This window comes from Felis catus, chromosome D4 (genome assembly GCF_018350175.1).
Source record: "Felis catus isolate Fca126 chromosome D4, F.catus_Fca126_mat1.0, whole genome shotgun sequence".
In the NCBI taxonomy this organism is placed as follows: Eukaryota; Metazoa; Chordata; class Mammalia; order Carnivora; family Felidae; genus Felis; species Felis catus.
This window is the reverse complement of record NC_058380.1, coordinates 72,998,647-73,023,184: the sequence shown is the minus strand read 5'-3', so window position 1 is coordinate 73,023,184 and position 24,538 is coordinate 72,998,647. Positions and strand designations below refer to the sequence as shown.

Here is a 24,538-nt window from a genome sequence, read left to right as displayed (position 1 = left end):
GTTATATGGTTGCATATTAGCTCTCTGGTCTTAAGAGGTCGGTAGATATTTGGGGCCTAGGAAGTTCAGCCCTGGAATAACTGGCTACCCTTAACAAGAATGAGGACCATCTCAGCTGATCCCATAGAAGAGAAGGTGCAAAGGTCAGCTCCCCAGGACAGCAGCAGAGGCCATGAGGTACACTTAGTCCATCTGCTGCTGTTGTGCTGACTGAGACCGGCTCATCAGAAGTGCTGTTTGTCCGCTAGCAGAGAGGAAGGAGTCCATTTCCTTGGGGCTCATCGGCTAGCAAACCAAGTCAATTCTCACCCCTTTCTCCACAAAACCTTTACTTCCCAGAGACCCTCTCTACCCCTCTTCACTGGACTGGGAGAGGGCTGAAGTCTTTTAAAGTGTGTGTTCCTTAGATGAAGCTTCAGTCATCTGGAGGGAAAAAATTCTGGCTCTGTACCTGAAATTAAGTGATTGGTTTTTAATTGAATCAAATTATGTTTTTTTTTCTCCTTTTATTCTTCATCTTCATTACTATTGGCTTCTCTGTTTTTATATATGTGTATATGTGTGTGTGCATATACATTTTATACACACGTGTATGTGTGTGTGTGTATATATATATAATTTTTTTTTTGCCAGTATTTTCTCCCAGTCTGTGGCTTGTCTTTTGTCTTCATTACAGTAGGCTTCTGTTTGTGTGTGTGTGTGTGTGTGTGTGTGTGTGTGTGTAAATATATATATATGTATATATATTTGCCAGTATTTTCTCCCGGTCTGTGGCTTGTCTTTCATTCCTTTTAAAGAATGACTTTTAAAGAACAGAACTATTTGATTTTGATGATATCCAATTTATGACTCATGCTTTTGGTATTGTATCTAGGATATCTTTGCCTAACGTAGGGTCACAGAGGTTTTCTTCTCTGTTTTTGAAAAGCTTTGTAGGGGCACCTGGTTGGCTCAGTTGGTTAAGTGTCTGACCTTGGCTCAGGTCACCATGTACGGTTTGTGGGTTCAAGCCCCACGTCGGGCTCTGCACTGACAGCTCAGAGCCTGGAGCCTGCTTCAGATTCTCTCTCTCTCTCTGCCCCTCCCCTGCTTGTGCTCTCAAAAATAGACATTAAAAAAAGTTTTGTAGCTTTGGATTTTTCAATTTGTGTCTATGATCCATTTTGAGTTAATTTTTGTATACAACATAAGGATTGAACTCCCCAGCATCATTTGTTGAGAATATATCCTTTGTCAAAAATCAGTCATTCATTAATACAACACTGTCTTTATTATGATAGCTTTATTTTAAAAATCTTGAAATAGAACAATGTTTATCTTCCAAGTTGTTCATTAATTTCAAATTTATTTTAGCTATTCTAGACCCTTTGCATTTTCAAATTTTTAAAATATATTTGCCAATTTCTCGCAAAAAATGACTACAGGGATATTGATTTTTGGTTAATCAAACGGAGGGAATAAAGTACACAGACTTTGCCACCAATTGAAGGTCAGTTCTCCCATCTCAAGGGACAGAAAACCCATAACCAGCCCATAATGGCTAAAATTATATAGACCTCAAAATACCAGTGCCTGGATATCAGTTGAACATAAATTAGGAATGGCCACACAGGAGCTAGCAAGACTTTTTTTTTTTTTTTAATTTTTTTTTTCAACGTTTTTATTTATTTTTGGGACAGAGAGAGACAGAGCATGAACAGGGGAGGGGCAGAGGGAGAGGGAGACACAGAATCGGAAATAGGCTCCAGGCTCCGAGCCATCAGCCCAGAGCCTGACGCGGGGCTCGAACCCCCGGACCGCGAGATCGTGACCTGGCTGAAGTCGGACGCTTAACCGACTGCGCCACCCAGGCGCCCCAGGAGCTAGCAAGACTTTTTAAAGCGAGCCACAGATTGCCACAACCCCTAGGTTCACTGCTTTCTACCCAGCTCCTTCTTTGATACCAACCTCTTTCTGTTTGGGGGAAGTGAAAAAGGGGACAAGGCACAAGGCAGAAATGAACCATAACTTTAACAAGCCCCTTTCTAACTTTCAAGACCTATGCTAAGTCCCACCTTCTCCAGAAATAATTCTCTGAACCTACCAGCGCAATATGTGCTAAACATGATGAGGGTTCTTTCTATACACATCATCTCATTGAATCCCTATAGTAATCTATGAGGCATGTATAAGGAAACTAAGTATCAGAGGAAGTTAAATCTGTCCTCATGGCTTCAAAATGACAGAAATAGGAAGGAAGCCCAGATCTACATAACTCCAAAGTCATGCTCCCTTTTTTTAAATGTTCATTTATTTATTTGGGGGGGGGTGGGGAGGGGGAGAGAGAGAGAATGAATGAATCCTAACGAAGCTCCATGATGTCAGTGCAGAGCCAGAACTCATGAACTGTGAGATCATGACCTGAGTCGAAATCAAGAGTCAGATGCTTAACCAACTGAGCCACTCAGGCACCCCCAAAGGCGTGCTCTTAAGCCATTTCTACGTGATACCACCTCTCTAGTGTCACTCCTTTTCTGACCTACAATGGTATGGACTTAATCCCACTCAGTTGGGTTATTTCATATGCTTGTAGTGTCAGGTTTTTATTGATTATATGAAGTATTTCCCCAACTCCATTGATAGTTACTTGAAGCAAGGGATGATATCTTGTACTTCTCCATTTCTCTTATGGGGCATATGGTATAGTGAGGTATATTCAGTGATTAAACACTTGTCCATTCATTGTGGGGAAAGAAAAAAATGTAGTGATTGAGTTCAGAGAATAAGGAAAAGAAATTAAAATATACTGAATAGAAGCCATATTTCATTATTTTATTCAAACCTGTTTTGATCAACTCTATTTTACTGCTTTGTGGAAGGTACTATCGTCTTTGGTAGAGGCAGTGTCTTTGCTTCTGAAATTAGTAAAATTGAAGTGATGCACCCAATTCTGCACACCATGTGAACAATGGAACATAGATTCCCTACACATTCTTTCCAAGTTTTATTCCATTCCTGCCTCACATAATTGGCTCTCTGATTCCAAGCCAGATCCACAGTTAAATCTGGTTCCAAAAGGCAGGGTTTTTTCCACTATTTTTCTTGAGTGTGTGTTTTGAGAAATTTAAGGTCATTAAGTAGATCTAAAAGAGAGGAGATTGCCAAGTTTCAAAAGGGCAAGAACAATCTTTGGCCTCACACCAGTGAATGATATACCATTTTGTGGAGTGGGAGGAGGGAACGTGGTGTCCAATGGACGAAAAAACTGGACCCAGAACAGATATAAAAACAGAGGAGCTGGGGAGTGGAGCCACCATCAGGGAGAGACTTGCTCCCAGTGACTGTAGGGAAGACCGTGCTATTTTCCTGCCAAGATGAAGCTGCTGTTGCTGTGTCTAGGGCTGATTCTAGTCTGTGCCCATGAGGAAGAAAACGTTGTGAGAAGCAACATCGATATTTCAAAGGTAGAGTCTGTAGAGTATAGTAGCTTCTGCCCTTGTGGGGTAGCCTGGAGGATTCTGAAGTAACGTGGCCCTACCAGAGGACAGGAGTTCCTTGATGTATTAGACCAAAGGGGTGGTTTCAGACTTTTGACTAAGAGCAATTGTACCATATTAAAAGAGAACACTTGGGGACCTCTGTTCTTGCTTTAGGGGTGGTGGAAAGAGCCCTAGATGTAGTACCAATTGACCTGAGTTCTAATTCCATCTTCACATCATTATTATGAGTCCTGGCGCACAGGCCAGGTTCAAGGAGACAAGTATTCCTATGGAGTTCCCTCTCCCCTTTTCTTACCCAATCATTTTACTGATTTATTGCAGATTTCAGGAGAGTGGTATTCCATTCTCTTGGCCTCAGATGTTAAGGAAAAGATAGAAGAAAATGGTAGCATGAGGGTTTTTGTCGAACACATCAAAGCCCTGGACAACTCTTCTCTCTCCTTTGTATTTCATACAAAGTAAGTATGGTCTTTGTCACTTGGGAGAGGAAACACGGGAGTCTGAATATGGTGTTAGAACTCTGTGTGTGTGAGAGTACACAGACCTTCTGGGTTTGTATTAAGAGTCCATTATCGGGGCGCCTGGGTGGCGCAGTCGGTTGAGCGTCCGACTTCAGCCAGGTCACGATCTCGCGGTCCGTGGGTTTGAGCCCCGCGTCGGGCTCTGGGCAGATGGCTCAGAGCCTGGAGCCTGTTTCCGATTCTGTGTCTCCCTCTCTCTCTGCCCCTCCCCCGTTCATGCTGTGTCTCTCTCTGTCCCAAAAATAAATAAACGTTGAAAAAAAAATTTTTAATAATAAAAAAAAAAGAGTCCATTATCTGACACTGATCCAGGACCTGAAGAACCTGGGCCTTTTCTAGATTCAAAGATAAGAATTATGACAGAAACAAATTCAAATAGGAGTAGAGGAAGTACGGACGGGGTAGAGGGTATCAGAATCATAAGTAATGTAACAGTACAGCATAAGTTTGGAGCACAGGACTTGGAATTGACAGCCTGTCTCTCTCTTGAATCTCTTATGTATGACCAAGAAACTTCATCTGTTTCCACCCCAATTTTCCCTTGGGTAAAGAGGATGATAATTCTCTTTAATGGTTTATTTATTTGTTTTGCAAGGACCATGTGAGGTAATGTTTGGAGAGCACTTCTGTGAGAGGCTGGCACATGGTGAACACTAAGCTAATTATCTAGACAGGTAGTTGTAGTGATAATAGTGGGAAGTAGTGGCAGAGTGACAGTAATGGAAGTAGTTGACTCATTCTTAAAGTAACACAAAGTAAAATAATGTAAATAAAAGCTTTTTGGAAACTGTATTCCAAAAACGTTCAACAGTGAAGTGGAATCAGAAACCCAAATTATAGGTAGAGTGTGAGGGAGCTGGGGCATCAATATCTCTTGGACATCAGCTTATTCTGTTTTACAGAGAGAACGGAAAGTGTACTGAAATATTTTTGGTTGCTGACAAAACAAAGGATGGTGTATATACTGTTGTGTGTAAGTATATTAAAAAGTCTTTCTAAATTCTACTTCTACTCCAAGAATTTAATAAACGCCAATATCTTCAAGATCTTGACCAATTCCTGATCAATAGCTTATGTACATAATATAATGAGGGGCCATCTAATAGCCAAATCCTGAATCTGGAAGAACCTTGGGTAAAAAAAAGTCCATGCCTGGCACATAATACCATCAGATAAAGAAGGTAGTTTGCTTATATGTACCTCCAGCAAGAAAATTGACAAATAAGTGGTGGGACAGCTTCTCATTCCCTGCCTACTTTCTGATGATGTCTGCTGGTCATTGCTATAGCACATCATCACTCAGGATATAGAGCACTGGGTATGTAATGCCAGCGGGCCTATAGAGAGGATAGAGACACATAGTTGGCAGAAATGGTCAAGGGAGGTGGGTGAGTCTCAGGGAGGATGATAGAGCATAAGTTGCTGCTATGGCTGAATTTTTCTACTACTAGTAGTCAAATACCAGTATCCCTTGGATGTCGCCTCATGAAGCCCAGGGAGATGTAAATGAAGACATTAAATATTACTCTATTACTCTCTATATCTTCCAGGATATGCACTTGAATTTGTTTGGTGGTTGAAAATAAGGGGTTTCCTTACTTCCCGTGGATCTAACAAGCTCTGACCTATCAAGCTCTGAGAGGCCAGCACACGGTGGCACAAATTCTGAACTGTGTTCTGTTTCCTCCACAGATGATGGATACAATGTATTTAGCATAGTTGAAACGGTCTATGATGAGTATATCCTGTTACATCTTCTGAATTTTGACAAGACGAGACCATTCCAGTTGGTAGAGTTCTATGGTACGGTATTTTCATGCTGACACTCATCTTGGGGTGGGGAAGGAGGGGAGGGAAGGTAAACCTGGAGACAAAGTGGTCCTCCCAGTTTTTATCCTGGAATGTCTCTCCTCCTCTGAAGACAGATGCTCACCTTTGGTAATCTGTCTTCCTGCCAGAACCATATCCTAAAGATGTCAAATTCAAGACAGGTTATAACCCATCCCCAAGACTTCCGCCTAAGCACCCAATCAGTGCTGTCCATTTTCCATCCATCTGGAGCCACCCCCTTATGAGCCTCAGTGACAAATACATAAGACACAGCAGTTACTGTCACTCTCCCCACAGCCCGAGAACCAGATGTGAGCCAAAAACTCAAGGAAAAGTTTGTGAAATACTGCCAAGAACATGGGATTGTTAACATACTTGACCTGACTGAAGTTGGTAAGTATTGTTATTTTCTAGTTTTCTTAAATTTCCATGTTACTGAAGGGGGAAAAAAACAATAACAACAACAACAAAAAAAAAAAAACAAGAGAAGGCAGTACCCCCAATCAGTCCCCTTTGCCTTAACCTAGAGAATCATTTGGTTTCTCTCTGGCAAATAAACCGGGTTCGGTGTTTGTATGTGTTCTGTCTCTACAGATCGCTGTTTACAGGCCCGAGGAAGTGAAGTGGCCCAGGACTCCAGGTTGGTGATCTCTGATGGAAAGGGGGTGGCCCTGGGATCAGTGCCTTCCAAAAGCATTAGGAGTTTGTGTCCAAAGATGACAATAAAAATAATTTGGTAAGGAAGCTTGTGAGGAGAGCTTGAGATGTGGAATTGGAGGAGCTGGGTTCAGGACTCATTTCTACCATGAACTTTTGAACAAATGACCTAAGCATTTACCAAGGGAATAATGATGTCTACCCTGCAGAGTTACCATGTGGACATAATGCTGGCAAAAGACTTCAGTAATTGATGACATGCTAAAAATCATTAAGACTTAAAATTTGAAATGGAGAAAGGGTAATAGGACACGAGTATGAAACTCACATCCGTTTCTGTGTTTATGGTTGGTCTTCCAAGCCCAGAAGGCATTTCACCCTCCCAATTTACAACAAACATTTCTTCCTTTGATCTTTGTACATCCTTAACTTTTCACCTGGGAATAGAGCTGTCTGAACTTCCAGTTGTCTTTTAAGCTGGAAAACAGACACTGAATCTTCTCATCAGTTTCCTACCTTAGATTTATTGTGGAGCTTCATTCAGATAATGTAGCTTGTGTAAAGCAGACATTTAATAACAGGTAGCTTATGGCTTTGCCGTTATCTCTCAATTTATCTAAAACTCTTCAAAACTTCTAGTGCTGAAGGTGGCAGAACAAGCCTCGGATCCTTCATTGCTCTTTTTCATAGATTCAGTTTGGGGACAATAAATATGAGATCAGCAGTAGAAAAAAGGGGGGGGGCATTTATTCATTGCCCTCCCTCCCCTATTCTGGCAAATAACATGTTACAATACAGCTTGACATCTACTGTTCACCATTTGTCTCTATAACAGAAGTTCTTTTTGCTTCAATTCAATCCAAGGAATGCTTAATAAGTTTCTGTGTTCTCTTTTTCATTTGCTTATTTAGTGTTGAGTGAATGCTTCCTTACCTGGGCTCCAGGATCTTCCCTTCTGTGGTCCCCACACCATCTAGTGGCAAGTGCTGTGACCTGATTTCCATCATAATCACATAGGAAAGCATTATCTCTGCATCTTCAGAATCTTATCTAGGAAAACATCAACCAACCAAGATTTCAAGATTTTCTCCAAATTTTCCAGCTGTCTTTCCCATACCCAGGAGAACTCTATCATGAATAAGAACTTCCTATACCTGGTCAATAAATGATTAGCCTTGAAGTCCTGTGGTTTGTGTATATGGGAGTGTGGGGCCGACAAAAAGCAAATGGGGGGACCTCCTTGGCTCTGCACCCATAATCCTTCTCTGGCTTCTCAGAATCTTTCCTGAGTTTCTCCCTCTGTAGTAATTCTCTGTCCCTATGAGTGCTGGTTGCCCTTTGATTTGCCTGTTTCTTGGTGATCTGATAAGATAAACTTTCCCATAATTTGCCCCGTCTTACAATTCTCTTTCTCCATGGACTGTTGCTGAGGCTGGTACCAGCTCAACATGTTTCAGGACATGTCCCCATATTTTAGCTTCTCTGTGTCATCCGTCCTATTAGATGGTTAGTATCCTTCCATACTCTTGGAAAAGTTCCTTCAATCACCACTGTTATCTGTTGTGAACATATTAAGTGAGATTCCATTAAGTGTGAGCAATACCTACCTTCAATAATCTGGGCTTGGTACAGTCAGGAGGCATCAAGGAGGCAAAATGCTATCAGCCTCTTCTTTTGGGAGCTTACAGGGAGAGGGAAAAGGAAATTAATGATCTTCCACTCACAATCCTTTTGCAACAGTGTAAAACTTACACATGGGTGTTGGGGCAGAGCAAGACCTGGGTGGGAGTTGTCATACAAAAAGAATGACTCAGTCGTTATGAACGTACGGTTAATTAGGGAGAGCTTTATAGGCATGTGACCCTCCCCACATCTTACTCTGCCTCCAGGTCAGAAGAATAAGTTAGGTTCAGACTTAATTGCTCCAGACTTAAGCATTTGGTCTTCTTGGCTGAAATACGTCAATAGGCTTTGTAGAAAGTCAACCTGTCATGCATGCGAAGATCCTTTTTTTTGTTTAATTGAAGTGTGGTTGACAGACAATGTTATTAGTATCAGGTATACAACACAGTGATTAAACAATACAACACAGTGATTAAACAAGTCTACCAAAATGGAGTGCCATTTCCCCGATGCCAGAACTCAAGAAAATCTGGGACCCCTCATTTTTAAATGTTAGCACTTAAGGGATAGAACAGCTGTTACCCAGAGGGGCATGGCCCAACATAACCCTGAGAGTGCTTAAGACATTACCAACAATAACAGTGCAAGGAGGGCCACGATGATGGATGAGGGAAGATGGCTGGGTGTGCCACATGTCAGCCAAGAGGGAAGCACAAAAACCCTCTGTTGTTCCTAGGTCAAGATGGCAGCTGGAGCTCACACTGAAACTCTTACCTGTACTTCCCAACTCCCACAAAGTTATTTTCATCCATGAGTGGTTGCTAAAATAGGTGTTTCTGTTGGGGTATGCGATGAGGGGTCACACCGCCTATTCCACCATCTTGCTGATGTTAACCCAGATTAGCTCACCAAAAAGACACAGAGAGAAGGACATTGAGTTTTCAAACCTGTTTTCTAGAGTATCAAATGAATCAGGCATCAGATGAAAGTTATGGTGGAAGCAGCCGTCGCGGGGAGCTATGCTATTGTTTCTTCGTACACTGTTCAGGAACTGGAGGGCCAATCCACTTGGGAATTTCCCACCATCATATTTAAATTCTTAGTTGTTTTTTAATAGTTTCTTATCATCTCATTGCTCATCAGCACATTCTTGGGTCTGAAAACAAATTGAGCTGATTAAAGGAAGGGAAATAAATCTACTGCAACGAGCACCACAGAATAATACTCCAAATGCAGGCAAGTGTGAATTAAGATTACTCTGTAGATCATATGTACCACGTTTCCTTCCAAGAGTTGAAAGTATATGCGAGGAAACTCTGCTTGTGCATCAAATGCAGTGAGGACTCTTCTTTGGCATTCAGCTGGACAGGAGAAATGGGTCCCGGATTGATTTTCTGTTCACTGTAACAAATCACTACAAATTTAGTGGCTTCAAAACAGCACAAGTTTTGGAGGTCAGAAGACTGACACAGGGCCCACTGGGCCAAAAACAAGTGAACCCCAAGTCTGTCAACTTATTCAGATAATCTTCTATGTCCTTTCTTAGAGTTTTTAAGTTTTCTCCTTAGTAATATTTTTTATTTATTTTTGAGAAAGAGTGAGCGAGCAGGGGAGGAACAGAGGGAGACAGAGGATCCCAAGCAGGCTCTGTGCTGACAACAGAAAGCCTGATGTGGGGCTCGAACTCACGAATTGTGTGATCATGCCGTGAGCCAAAGTCAGGCTTAACTGACTGAGCCACCCAGGCGCCCTTCTCCTTAGTAATTTTCTAATTTTCTTGTGTGTTCTTGGTTGTTGGTTCCCATATGCTTTCACTGTTTGTTTTCTGGGTTTTTTAACCATTAGTTATTACCATGAGTTTTTGCTGGTATAGAGAAATGTTATTGATTTTTGTAAGTTGATCTCTTTAGCAACCTTGATGGCATTTTTTAATTACAATAAAATCAATCTAATACTTTGTGGATTCTGTTGGTTTTATAGATATGGTCATATTATCTGCAAATACATGTTAATGTAGGTCTTCCAATCCTTACACGTCTCTTTCTCTTTTTTCTCTTTTCTCCCTGTAACATTAGCCAGAACCTCAGGAATACTTTAAACATTGAAACCACACTTTCTTTACTAGGGGTTGGCAAACTGTAGCCCACAAGCCAATCCTTCCCTCTGCCTATTTTTGGATAGCCCGTGAGCCAAGAACATTTGCAATCCATGTGATATTGGAAACACTAATTTTCAACCCCAATTAAGCAAAATGTTATTCCCTCCTCCAATTCCATTCTTCTAATAGACCTATATTAAAATAAATTATACTCAATATATTTTAAATTTCATCAGAAATATGAAAATATGTTTTCTGTGTTATTATATTGGTACCTACATAATATTTTTGATTTTCACCTCTTGGCCTGCAAAGCCTAAAATATTTATTATGTAGTCTTTTAGAGAAAGAAGTTTGCCGGTCCTCTTTTCTATACATGGCCTCTTTCCCCCTCAAATAAACAGGTTTGCCAAACTGAACCCCTCAGAGTGCTTTCAGTAAGATGGGCATTTGATTATACATGATTGTGGGATGAAAGAGATATTTATAAGCTGTCCCATTACTGCTCTTCTTCAAATATCATGACTTACTTAAACCTGAATGGAGGAAATTTAGATAAATGTCAAATAAACTCCCAGAGTAAATATCAAACTAGGACACCCTGAGGTTATTTGGGGATTTCAAGGACAAGGATAAAGATTCCAAATCTCTATTCTTGGCTTAGAGGACTTTGTCATTTGATTTCTCCTGTCCCAGAACTTTAGTTGAAACTGTCTGTTCCTGGAAGCAAGCCCAGTAAGATACTAGCTGTTGTTGTTAAAAATTAGCATTTCAGAAACACTGCTCTGTTGGTTTCAAGAAATTTATGATGGATATGTTTTGGTTATTAGAATAATGGACAATTTTGGTAAAGAAAGAGGGCTGGAGTGCCAGATTGTTCAGGAGAGCCTGGCCAGGAAATAAGACCTGGTCAACAGCACAGACAACGATTATCCAGCTGCCAGGATTCCCACAACCTAACATAGCTACCTTCATTCTCCATGTTTCTGTCAAGGCTGAATTAGTTATGCACATAATTTTTTTTTTAATTTTTTTTTTTAACATTTATTTTTGAGACAGAGACAGAGCATGAACGGGGGAGGGTCAGAGAGAGGGAGACACAGAATCCAAAACAGGCTCCAGGCTCCGAGCTGTCAGCACAGAGCCCGACGCGGGGCTCGAACTCATGGACTGTGAGATCGTGACCTGAGCCGAAGTCGGCCGCTCAACCGAGCCACCCAGGCGCCCCAGTTACGCACAAAATTTTTTGCATTTTCTAGAAATTTATGTCAATGCTGTCACCGGTATGTATGCTTCTTTTGTTGTTCTGGCTAATTTCAGCTGGCGTAATTACTTTGAGGCTCATTGATTTTGTGCTCGTCAGTAGTCTGTTCCTTTTTATTGCTGAATAGTGTCCTGTTTTACAATGTACTAAAATTTTTAATCTATTCATCTGTTAGTGGACACTTGGCTTTAATAACTAAAGCACAATGAACATTCACGTATAAGTCTATCTATGGACATGCTTCTTTTGGGTCATACCTAGGAGCGGAATAGCTGGGCCATTTACTAGGTGTGTGTTTAAGTTTTTAAAGAAATTGACAGACTCTAGAGTGGCTGCATCATTTTACGTTTCCATCAGCAGTGTATGAAATTTCCAATTCTTCCATATCCTCACCAACACCTGGTATTTTAATGTTTATTTTTGAGAGAGACAGACAGAACGCTAGTGGGGAAGGGCCAGAGAGAGAGGGAGACACAGAATCCGAAGCAGACTTCAGGCTCTGAGCTGTCAGCACAGAGCCTGACACAGGGCTAGATCTCACGAACGTGTGACTCTGACCTGAAGTCAGAAATTTAGCCAACTGGGCCACCCACGCGCCCCCACTTGGTATTTTAGGTAGGAAAAATTAATAATGTGTTACACAAAACCCCAAACTTCCCAACGTTCCCTAAAATCCAAGGAAAACACATGAAGTGCCTATATGGAAATGAAACTGGTAACAAAGGGTTAACAGATGTACCAAGTACCTTTGCAACTTATTACCCAGACCTTTTTTTTTTTTTCTCCTTTGCCTTTAAATATCCCCGACTACAGGAAAGAATATCCAATGGAAAGAAGATGGTCTCTTTAGCAAGTGGTGCTGGGAGAACTGGATAGCAACATGAAGGGGAATGAAACTGGACCACTCTCTTACACCATATACAAAAATAAACTCAAAATGGATGAAAGACCTAAATGTGAGACAGGAAACCATCAAAACCCTGTTTTGTAGAGGACAAAACAGGCAACAATCTCTTTGACCTCAGCGGCAGCAATTTCTTACTCCACATGTCTCCCAAGGCAAGGAATATAAAAGCAAAAATGAACTATTGGGACCTCATCAAGATAAAAACCTTCTGCACAGCAAAGGAAACAGTCAGCAAAACTAAAAGGCAACCAACGGAATGAGAGAAGATATTTGCAAATGACATACCGGATAAAGGGTTAGTATTCAAAATCTATAAAGAACTTACCAAACTCAACACCCAAAAAAAATAATCCAGTGAAGAAATGGGTACAAGACATGAATAGACACTTTTCCAAAGAAGACATCCAGATGGCCAACAGACACATGAAAAGATGCTCAACAGCACTCACCATCAGAAATACAAATCAAAACCACAATGAGATACCACCTCACACTGGTCAGAATGGCTAAAATGAACAACCCAGGCAACAACAGATGGTGGTGAGGATGTGGAGAAATGGGAACCCTCTTGCACTGTTGGTGGGAATGCAAACTGGTACATCCACTCCGGAAAACAGCATGGAGTTTCCTCAAAAAATTAAAAATAGAATTACCCTACGACCCAGCAATAGCACTACTAGGAATTTATCTAAAGGATACAGGAGTGCTGATTCATAGGGGCCCATGTACCCCAATGTTTATAGCAGCACTTTCAACAATAGTCAAATTATGGAAAGAGCCCAAATGTCCATCAACTGATGAACAGATAAAGAATATGTGGTTTATAGACACAATGGAATATCACTTGGCAACGAGAAAGAATGAAATCTTGCCATTTGCAACAGTGTGGATGGAACTGGAGGGTATTATGATAAGTGAAATAAACCAGTCAGAGAAAGACATGTTTTCACTCCTATGTGGAATTTGAGAAACTTAACAGAAGACCATTGGAGAAGGGAAGGGAAAAAATAGTCTCAAAGAAAGAGGGAGGCAAACCATAAGAGACTCTTAAATGCAGAGAACAAACTGAGGGTTGATGGGGCGGGGAGGGGGGGGTTGCGGGGAGGGGATAGAGGGGAAAATGGATGATGGGCATTGAGGAGGGCATTTGTTGGGATGAGCACTGGGTGTTTTATGTAAGTGATGAATCATGGGAATCTACTCTTGAAGCCAAGAGTACTCTGTATATACTGTATGTTTGCTAGCTTGACAAATTCTACTTAAAAATAAAAAAATATTAACTAACTAGCTAGCTATCCCTGACTGTCCTGCTTCTGGGAGACAGATTTGAGGCTTGTTCTCCCATCTCCTCATTTGACTGCCTTGGTATCCCACAGTCTGGCTTTGCTGTGTGTCAGGCTCACAAAGCCAGGGTCAGTTACAAATTAGGCAAGCCAGCCACACGCTCTTTGCCTGTGGTTCATGGGTCCCCAGCTGTAACACAAGTCCCATGAGGAAGGCAAGCAGCTGCCTAGGTTCTTTGTCCTAGGGACTGTCCCCAGGACTCCACCCTGACAGAGGGCCACTGACCTTCTTTGATGCTTAATTTAATTCTTGTGGCAAAGAAACCTGTTTCTGGGTCTTTTTTAGTTTCCGTTTGGCGAGTACCCCGTGAGGGTAGGTTCTCCTTCCTCCCATGTGGGTTGGCTCTCTTACCCTCTTTTTTCTTGCTCCTTAATGGAGCAAGAATGGGTTAACTAGAAAGCCATTTGGTTCAATTGATGAAACCCTGACTTTCATAGAGGAACACATGAATGCTCACAGAGGTACTCTGAGCTTCTTTGGTTTGTTGCCACAGCTTTTGGTATCTTTAGATAAAACCAGCCATGTTCTAACTGGAAAATGGGAAATGACAATTCATTTCCTGCCTGCAGCCCCTTTGTTCTGTATTCTCCAAAACTGGGCAATTTTTTTTTTATAACATTGTTTGACAGAAATATTCATCTGGCTCTGGAGAAAAATGGCCAATAACGTAAATTACACCATCTTGCGATTTTATTTTGTAAAAGGGAGATATTTGGAAATTGGGCCTTTAAGATTTTGTTTGCACCTGATTTGCATATTTGTATGTGGTCATGTATGTTGTCAGTGTGAGATATTTTCTCTAACTTTCGGTGGTATTGCTGAGATCAGCTTGTAAAAAGAGCTTTATTTCCTTGGTTTAAAGGCAAGCACTTGTAAGAATTAGCCATTCTAAAACTCAGAGGCAGGTTTGAGGCATGCTCTCCAGACTCTTATTTGACTGCCCTTTCTTTCTGCATCCTTGAAGTCTCCAGGGTTGGCTTTGCTGCCCGTCGGGCAGATGAACGTGAGTTCAGTTACAAAACCAGTAAATTGTAATATTGGCATGTAAAAAGCTTAAAAAAAACATTGCTTCTTCATCACCAGAAATGAACGTGGTTGCTTTGTGTTCAGTAAGACTGGGATGCTTTTCCTAGAACATCAAAGATGTGTATCCCTTTTGTTGATTCTGAAGTTCTACCAATTGTATTTGGAATATAATTCAATCTTTCCCCACAGATTAAAAATGTGGGTTTTTTTTTTTTCTGCTTTTTCTCATTTAGTTTACAGTGTAATGATTTCAGGAACAGAATTTAGTGATTCATCACTTACATATAACACCCAGTGCTCATCCCCACAAGTGCCCTCCTTGATGCCCCTTGTCCATTTAGCCCATCCCCCCACCCAACACCCCTCTAGCAACCCTCAGTTTGTTCTCTGCATTTAAGAGTCTCTTATGGTTTGCCTCCCTGTTTTTATCTTATTTTTACTTGCCTTTCCTTATGTTCATCTGTTTCTTAAATTCCACAAGTGAAATCATGATATTTGTCTTTATTTTGCTTAGTTCCATCCAAGTTGTTGCAAATGGCAAGATCTCATTCTTTTGATCACGGAGTAATATTCCCTTGTATATATCTATACCACATCTTCTTTACCCATTCATCAGTTGGACATTTGGGCTGTTGATAGCACTGCTATAAACATTGGAGTGCATGTGCCCCATCAAAACAGCATTTTTTTTTTTTTATCCTTTGGATAAATACCTAGTAGTGCAATTTCTGGGTTACAGGGTAGTTCTAATTTTTTTGAAGGAACCTCCATACTGTTTTCCAGAGTGGCTGTACCAGTGTGCATTCCCACCAACAGTGCAAAATCATTCTCTGCATCCTCAAAAAATGTGGTTTTTAAATGTAAGTTTTCCCTAAACATTTGTCCCCAAACCCATTATTCTGATACAACTATTCCATGAACAGTTGGGTATTGCAAACTAGAAGACCAGGAACATTGTCTAGTGTATGCCTTTATTTCTGGTTTTCCCCTGGGGTACATCCTAGTATCACTCTCTCCACTCACCCACCCACCCCTGCACCACACGTCTTGGAGCTGGGTGTGACCATGTGGCTTGTTCGAGCAGTAATCATTAGAAGTGATGTACATCACTTTCTGGAAGGAGTTTTGAGAGCCAGTATGCATTTTATCCATCTCTTCCTTTGCCACATTGCCAGTACTCAATAGTCACTCTACCTGGTCCCAGAGGGTGATGACCCAAAGCTCCAACTTGTGATGGTGGTTTGCTTTGAGAAAGAAATCCTTATGGCATTGAGCCACTGGGATTTGAAGGCTGTTATCACAGTGTAACATGGCCTACCCTGCCCAATACATGGGAGTCCATTATGGACCCTCAGGTTTTGCTAGGAAAGCAAAATTCCTTTAAGTTTTCAAGTATATTGCCATGGAGTTATACCTAACATTCTCGTGTATGTTGTAGTCTTGTCTAATTATGTTATTAGGTATGTTGCCTTTCTTAATCTAATTCTACTCTTGTGCTATTTGAATCAACCTATTGACAAAGACGAACAAACTTTTATTTTAAAGACAAAAGTTTTATTTTGTCTTTAGCCTAAGTTAGGGCAGCTGCCTGGGCACAAAGAGTACTCCAGTGAAGGAACATTTAGTACAGGGTTATAGGTGTTTTTATATAAAAAGTTACAAATGACAAAGAACATTCCAGAACATTACAGGATTTATCTTATGTTTAGTATGTACAAGCCTGTATAACTTTAATCTTATGGGAACAAGCTTTCTTTTAAATTTGTGTTTTTTATTTTTGTAATATGAAATTTATTGTCAAATTGGTTTCCATTGGTGGTTTTTTTTTTTTTTAAACAAAGCTGTTTCGAAGGGGTACCTGCACCCCAGTGTTTACAGCAGTGCTATCAATAGCCAAAGTGTGGAAAGAACCCAAATGTCCATCAGTTGAGGAGTGGATAAAGATACATGTGTGTACATATATACACATATACATACATAATGGAGTATTACTTGGCAATCAAAAGGAATGGAAATCTTGCCATTTGAAAACTGCATGGATGGAACTAGAGTATTATGCTAAGCAAAATTAGAGGAAGACAAATATAACTTCACTCATGAATTTCAGGTACAGAACAGAAGAACATAAGGGAGAAGCAAAAATGTAAGAACAAGAAAGGGGACAAAACAGAAGAGACTTCAAATACAGAGAACTGAGGGTTGCTGGAGGGGTTGTGGGTGGAAGGATGGGCTAAATGGGTAAGGGGCATTAAGGAGGACACCTGTTGGGATGAGCACTGTGTTATACGTAGGGGATGAGTCACTGGAATCTACTCCTGAAATTACTGCACTATTATGCTAACTTGTATGTAAATTAAGAGGGGCACCTGGGTAGCTCAGGAACTTGATTCAAGTGGAATTTCAGGGGGAAGAAAAACCGTTTTGTTTTTGTAACTCCAGTATACCACATGCAGTAGGAAGTCCTACTGAGCACCAAAAATATGACACATAATATGCAGGAAGATTTGTAGCAAAGCACATGGATAAGAGAACCATGTTGTTATCACAAAATAGGTACAAACAGAACAAAGCACAAATTTACTGTTAGAGTTCTACATCCAGGTGACTCTTAGATGTTACCTGCATTAGAAATCTTAGCCTCCATCTTCAAAATGCTTCAGCCTTCTCAGGCCACCCTCTAGATGTATTTAACAGTTTTAAGCTTAAGTTTCCAGCAACGTTCTTACTGCTTCAAGGCATGTTTACAAATACATCTGTAAAATGCTTGGAGAATGTGTTAAGGGAATAGCACAATTAGCTATGTGGCCTGGAAGGCTGCTTCTATTTACAAGATGACTGCTAGGGCTCCCAGTTAAACTTGGTAACTTGGACACAGGATTACCTGTGTTCCATCCTGAAACCCCAACTATGGTGAACTTAGATGTTTGAGAGGAGAATGGAGGCAGAATCCCTTAAAAACCAAAGAATAAGAGGAGGTAATAGAAAAGAATAAAAACATGGCACAAAAACAGACACATAGACCAATGGAATAGAATAGAAACCCCAGAACTAGACCCACAAACGTATGGCCAACTCATCTTTGACAAAGCAGGAAAGAACATCCAATGGAAAAAAGACAGCCTCTTTAACAAATGGTGCTGGGAGAACTGGACAGCAACATGCAGAAGGTTGAAACTAGACCATTTTCTCACACCATTCACAAAAATAAACTCAAAATGGATAAAGGACCTAAATGTGAGACAGGAAACCATCAAAACCTTAGAGGAGAAAGCAGGAAAAGACCTCTCTGACCTCAGCCGTAGCAATCTCTTACTCGACACATCCCCAAAGGCAAGGGAATTAAAAGCAAAAGTGAATTACTGGGATCTTATGAAGATAAAAAGCTTCTGCACAGCAAAGGAAACAACCAACAAAACTAAAAGGCAACCAACGGAATGGGAAAAGATATTCGCAAATGACATATCAGACAAAGGGCTAGTATCCAAAATCTATAAAGAGCTCACCAAACTCCACACCCGAAAAACAAATAACCCAGTGAAGAAATGGGCAGAAAACACGAATAGACACTTCTCTAAAGAAGACATCCGGATCGCCAACAGGCACATGAAAAGATGTTCAGCGTCGCTCCTTATCAGGGAAATACAAATCAAAACCACACTCAGGTATCACCTCACGCCAGTCAGAGTGGCCAAAATGAACAAATCAGGAGACTATAGATGCTGGAGAGGATGTGGAGAAACGGGAACCCTCTTGCACTGTTGGTGAGAATGCAAATTGGTGCAGCCGCTCTGGAAAGCAGTGTGGAGGTTCCTCAGAAAATTAAAAATAGACCTACCCTATGACCCAGCAATAGCACTGCTAGGAATTTATCCAAGGGATACAGGAGTACTGATGCATAGGGCCACTTGTACCCCAATGTTCATAGCAGCACTCTCAACAATAGCCAAATTATGGAAAGAGCCTAAATGTCCATCAACTGATGAATGGATAAAGAAATTGTGGTTCATATACACAATGGAATTCTACGTGGCAATGAGAAAAAAATGAAATATGGCCTTTTGTAGCAACGTGGATGGAACTGGAGAGTGTGATGCTAAGTGAAATAAGCCATACAGAGAAAGACAGATACCATATGGTTTCACTCTTATGTGGATCCTGAGACACTTAACAGGAACCCATGGGGGAGGGGAAGGGAAAAAAAAAAAAAGAGGTTAGAGTACAAGAGAGCCAAAGCATAAGAGACTGTTAAAAACTGAGAACAAACTGAGGGTTGATGGGGGGTGGGAGGGAGGGGAGGGTGGGTGATGGGTATTGAGGAGGGCACCTTTTGGGATGAGCACTGGGTGTTGTATGGAAGCCAATTTGTCAATAAATTTCATATAAAAAAAAGGAAAGAATAAAAACAGATTTGGGAGTTGGCAAGCAGAACATCAAAGGCTGTGTTAGCAAACCAGAGAGAGTCAGAATGCAGCATCTGCTGGGGAAAGAGAAAGCTAAGAAGAATTGGGATCTTTTATGCAGCACTCCAGAAAGGCCCCAGTCAGGGACAAAAGGAACATCTGGTACGAGAGATCTGAAATGCCCTATGGCACCACCCCTGCGGCAAGCCAAGAAAGAAGATGGTCCAGATTGGTACCAGGGGGAGAGTAGCAAGGGCAGTGAGGAGTAGCAAGTTTCTGGATGTATTTTGAAAGACAACCAATAGGATTTCTTGATGGTACGTGTAGGAAGAGAAAAAGAATGACATCTTTGGTTTTTGCCCAAGCAACAGGCAAAGTGGAGTTGACATTAGTTGAAAGAAAATTACAAGTTTAAAAGAGACCAGGCGTTCACATGTAGACAAGTTTGAGATGCCTATTGGACATCCAAGTGGCAATGGTGAGCCATTATCCGTTATCAGTGGTCAAGAAACTAACATGCCTTCTACCCTTCTGTCTTCCCAGTCTGTCACCCAGGCACGTGAAAAAATCCAGATGTAAGTGATCACAACACATACGGAAATGCTATTGAAGATTGGCTGCTCCCCTCCCCAAACAATATTCACTCCTCATTTCTATGTTGTCTTGGCTTCTGGCAAGTTTTCCTATGAAAAATCATAATGGTTCACTGACTGGCATAGTTAAACCAACAGGAGTCAAGACCAGATCCATTCAATTTGTACTCTAACAATATCAGAATCTGCAATATTGTCCTCAGGTATACCCCAGGGTTCCAGCTGAAGCAAGCCCATGAAGCCATTAGTGTCCATCTACATAAGTGGCTCTTTCCTTAGGTTTCTGTATCAACTAAAGCATTAATCCACAAGGTACAGGATGTATTAACAATTGCAGTTACCTTGGCCCCCAAGGGGGAAGTCTAGGGTAATTCCCTCATCCATAACAACCCAAGCCAGAGAATTAAGGCTGACCTGGGTGCCCACTAGGACCAAGGAGGTGCTTCCTTAAACACTTCCAGGTGACCTCTTCAGGTGTAAGCCACTGTTTTAGGAGAGAGAAAAGCTGATGTGTAGCTTCCACATAAGCCATACAATCCCAGGAGAGAATATAGTGCCCTTGGAAGAGTTTAGTTTTGGGAAGTTCCCTGAACTAGGATCTACATTCTGCAGAAAGCACAGGTTGACAGGAGCTCCAACATGGCCTCCTAGCCGACAGAAAGTCTTTGGGTCTCTGGCTCATCCATTTGGAATGTCTGAAAACCATTTAGTTTGTCCCAGTGCTAGCTGGGTCACATCTATCTACGTCATAGAATGGTCAGAGCCATCTGACCGAGGAGGGCAGACTCAGCCAGTAAATTTCTTTCACCCATTTGGGAGGGACCTACCGTGGACTTTCCCCTACAACACAGCTGAGGACAGTTCTGAAAGACAGGTCATTAATGCCCTTCCTCCCCCAACCTGAGCTGCTTTGTTGTTCCCTGCCACCCAGTTCTTCTGTCCCATGCCAGTAGCTATAGCCACTTTCTGTCCAGTCATCCCTTACTCATTCGAGCTTTTCATCAAGAATCAGGTCAGAGACAGACCTTTTTATAAAACTTGATACTTAAGTTGGAATCCCTTGGGCATCCCTTTCAGGGAAGAGGCTGATAAACAACCTGAAGTACTATCAGGGGCGAGACAGGCCCTGACTGCCACAGGTGGGGGTGGTCAAAGGGCTGCTGAAATCCATCTGTAAAGCAGGAGAAGGGGAAACCTCCCTTGCGATATGGCCATCCCCACTGTGGGAGAAGCAGGTCAACTTACAGCTCAAGTCACAGGCTGACATGCAACAGTAGCCTCTGCATCAAGAGCAGAGTTAGGTTCGATCAGACAGTTGATCCCAGTAGGTCTCAGATGCCTGGGCATAAACCAGTTCTGAGTGACCCAGACAGTTCAATCAGCAAGCATAACATCTTTGATTGTTCTTCCACTTGGAGAAGTGCAGTCTGCCCAGACAGCCAGGCCATTGACAACAACCCACACGTCTGTGTTCTGCCCAATGGGGTGACCACATCTACTTCTACTGCAGGGCTGGCTCTGAGGGGGAACAGCTATACCAGCTCAGTGGACACTGCTAGGTTTCAACTTCTCTAAAACCTCATCAAGCCAGTGCGTTGTAGGCTCAGAAGATGGCCCCACTGGGCTAGGGTCTTTGGCTCCAGCTGGGGACAAACGGTGTGTGTGTAGTAACTGAAGCTTCCATAAGGAATTGTGTGCTTTTCCCCCAAGACAAGACAAGATACTGCTGGGGTCAAGACAACAATGTTCTTGAATAGATGAGGCCATTTCTTGACAAGACTTTTGGGCTTTTTCTCCCTTGTTAGTCTCAGAGTCCAAGTTAACCAACCCCAGAATGGCAATTTGAGAACTGAGCATCACAAGGCCTTCACAGATCAATTATTCCAACTCACTAAGAGCTAAGAGCAGCTTTCCAAAAGGAGTCCCTCTGATGTGGCTATAAGTCTTAAAACCCCAAGGGCAAGTCCAGGTAAAATCTGTCTCCCTTTGTTAAAGGCTCTAATCTGCAGAGTCAAACTTATTCGGTCTCAAATGCTTAAAGAATCTAAGGTGTTAGGGGTCCTTTGTTTGTGGGGTTAGGATGTAGAAGTTAGGGCAAAGATAGCCCCTTTTCCCCCTTGAGTGCTAGAGAGATGGAATATCCTGAACCCACCCATATGAACAGAAGAAATTTTACTTGGCACCCAGCCCCTCGGATTTTTTCAAATTTGTCCACCACCCCTGCTGACAGAAGTGTGTAACACTGGTTAGGGCCATGGAAACAGAGGTCTTGTTGGTTGGCAGTCAGAAGCCTATGTAGTGAGAACTTCGGACATCAGAGGGTAGAGGCTCCCATGATGAATTCTGACCCTCATACTGGCAGCAAATGGCAGTGGAGTTAGTCCTACTAGCGATTTTCTATATAGAGCTCTTCCCCTGGCAAACTAATCCCCTCTGGAATGGGGAAAGGCAAGCATATAACAACTCTTACAGGATGCAGCAAAAGTGGTTCTAAGAGGGACGTTTATAGCAATACAGGTCTACCTCAAGAAAAATTGCGACCTAACCTTACACCTACATCTGAAGGGCTGGGGGGGGGCATTTTTTTTGAGGGGGGGACACACACAACCATAGGCCAATATCTCACAAATATAGATGCAAAAATCCTCAAAATTTAAGCAAACCAAATCCAAGTAAACATTTAAAAAATCCTACAGCACGATCAAGTGGGATTTATTCCTGGGATGCAAGACTGGTTCAGTTTTCACTTATCAACAGGATACATTACATCAATAAGACAAAGCATTAAAAACCACATGATCAAATAGATGCAGAAAAAGCATTTGACAAAGTATAACATGTATTCATGTTAAAAACTCTGCCAAGTTTAGAGAAAACCTACCTCAACATAACAAAGGCCATGTATTAAAAACCCACAGTGAACGTCATACTCAATAGTGAAAAACAGTTTTCCCCTAAGGTCAGGAATAAGACAAGGGTGTCCACTTTTATTCAACATAGTGCTGTAAGTCCTAGCCATAGCAGTCAGACAATGTAAATCAAAGGCATCCAAATTAGCACAGAAATAAAACTACTTGTAGATGACCTACTGTATGTAAAAAACCTTAAAGCTCCACCAAAAACTATTAGAACTGATTGTTGTATTTTGTAAAGTCACAGGATATAAAATCAGTATACAGGGGCACCTGGCTGGCTCAGTCAGTAGTGCATGCAACTCTTGATCTTGGGGTGGTGAATTTGAGCCCCATATGGGAGGTAGGAGGAGTTTAAAGAAAAACAATTTTAAACATCAGCGTACAGAAATTTGTATTCGTCTCCACAAATAACGAAGCAGCAGAAAGTGAAATTAAGCAGACAATCCCACTCATGGGGTGCCTGAGTGGCTCAGTTAAGCATCCAACTTCATCTCAGGTCATGATCACACAGTTTGGGAGTTAGAGCCTTGCATTGGGCTCTGACAGCTCAGAGCAGAGCTTGCTTCAGAGTCTGGGTCTCCTATCTGCCCCTCCCCCGCTCATACTCTCAAAAATAAGCATTAAAAGATATACAAAGAAAACCATCCCATTCACAACTGCACCAAAGACAGTAAATTATTGAATAAACTTATCCAAAGAGGTAAAAGACCTGTACTCCAAAAGCTAACAGATGAAATTCAATATGCAAAGAAATGGAAAGACATTCCATACTTGAGTTGAAAGAACAAATGTCATTAAGATGTCTATGCTACACAAAACAATCTGCAGATTTAATACAATCCCTGTCAAAAATACCAACAGTATTTTTTCACAAAACTAGAACAATCCTAAAGTGTATGGAACCCTAAGATTTGTATGGAACCATAGAAGACCTCAAGTAGCCAAAGAAATCTTGGAAAAGAAAAACCAAACAAGAAGTGTCAATTCTAGATTAAGTTATATATCATAAAGCAGTAATAATTAGAACAGTATGGAACTGGCACAAAAGTAAACAGATCAATGGAATAGGGCAGAAAAACCTAGAAATAACCGACAATTATGTGGTCAATTAATCTTTAATAAGGAGGTATGAACATACAATGGGAAAAAGTCTCAAATGGTACTGGGAAACTGGACAGCTACATGCAAAAGAATGAAACTGGACCACTCTTTCACCATGAACAAAAACTCAGTAACGGATTAAAGACCTAAGTGGGAGACCTAAAACCACAAAAATCCTTGAGAGCACAGGCAGTAATTTGACATCAGCTACAGCAATGTTTTTCTAGATCAGTCTCCTATGGCAAAAACAAAAAATACAACACAACTATTGTGACTACCCCAAAATAGAGCGTTCCTGCACAGTGAAGGAATGGGAGAAGATATTTGCAAGTGATGTATCCAACAAAGAGTAACAAAAATATATAAAGAACAGCGACAACTTAACACCCAAAAAATAGTCCATTTAACAAGCGGGCAGATGTCGACATTTACTCCAAAGAGGACATAGAGATGGCCAACAGACATGAAAATATGTTCAACCTCACTCATCATATGGAAAAAGCAAATCAAAACAGTGAGATATCACCTCAGTCCTATCAGGATGGCAAACACAGACACACGAAGAAAGTGTTAGCAAGGATGTGGAGACAAAGGAACCATTGTGTATTGGTGGGAATACAGACTGGTGTAACAGCTCTGGAAAACTGCATGAAACTTCCTCAAAAAGTTAAAAATCTAACTACCTTAGTTCCAGTAATTGCACTACTGGGTATTTACCCAGAGAAATAACACACACACACACACACACACACACACACACACTCAAAGGGATACACACTC

At 41.4% G+C, this 24,538-nt stretch overlaps 1 protein-coding gene and 1 long non-coding RNA gene across 3 annotated transcripts; one reads left to right on the top strand and one right to left on the bottom strand.

The window, feature by feature from the left end:
• Positions 1-2,377: 2,377 nt before the first annotated feature.
• Positions 2,378-12,345, top strand: LOC493739 (Fel d 4 allergen). 2 transcript variants are annotated; one of them, XM_019815497.3, is made up of 7 exons: positions 2,378-3,443; positions 3,801-3,937; positions 4,903-4,973; positions 5,693-5,803; positions 6,128-6,223; positions 6,425-6,470; positions 12,286-12,345. In XM_019815497.3, the coding sequence occupies exons 1-7, from the start codon at positions 3,354-3,356 to the stop codon at positions 12,320-12,322; spliced, it is 588 nt and encodes a 195-aa protein (XP_019671056.2). In that variant the 5' UTR covers positions 2,378-3,353; the 3' UTR covers positions 12,323-12,345.
• Positions 4,562-9,771, bottom strand: LOC123381482. The gene is made up of 2 exons (XR_006588512.1): positions 9,058-9,771; positions 4,562-8,168 (listed from the first exon to the last, which is right to left on the bottom strand). It is a non-coding gene; the product is annotated as an uncharacterized LOC123381482 (long non-coding RNA).
• Positions 12,346-24,538: the final 12,193 nt, after the last annotated feature.

Bases quoted from the DNA above. Each gene is read 5' to 3' on its own strand.
- LOC493739 (XM_019815497.3), top strand. From the start codon at position 3,354: ATGAAGCTGCTGTTGCTGTGTCTAGGGCTGATTCTAGTCTGTGCCCAT. The intron at 4,974-5,692 runs GTAAGTATATTA...TTTCCTCCACAG, and splicing joins TGGTGTATATACTGTTGTGT to ATGATGGATACAATGTATTT. The intron at 5,804-6,127 runs GTACGGTATTTT...CTCTCCCCACAG, and splicing joins CCAGTTGGTAGAGTTCTATG to CCCGAGAACCAGATGTGAGC.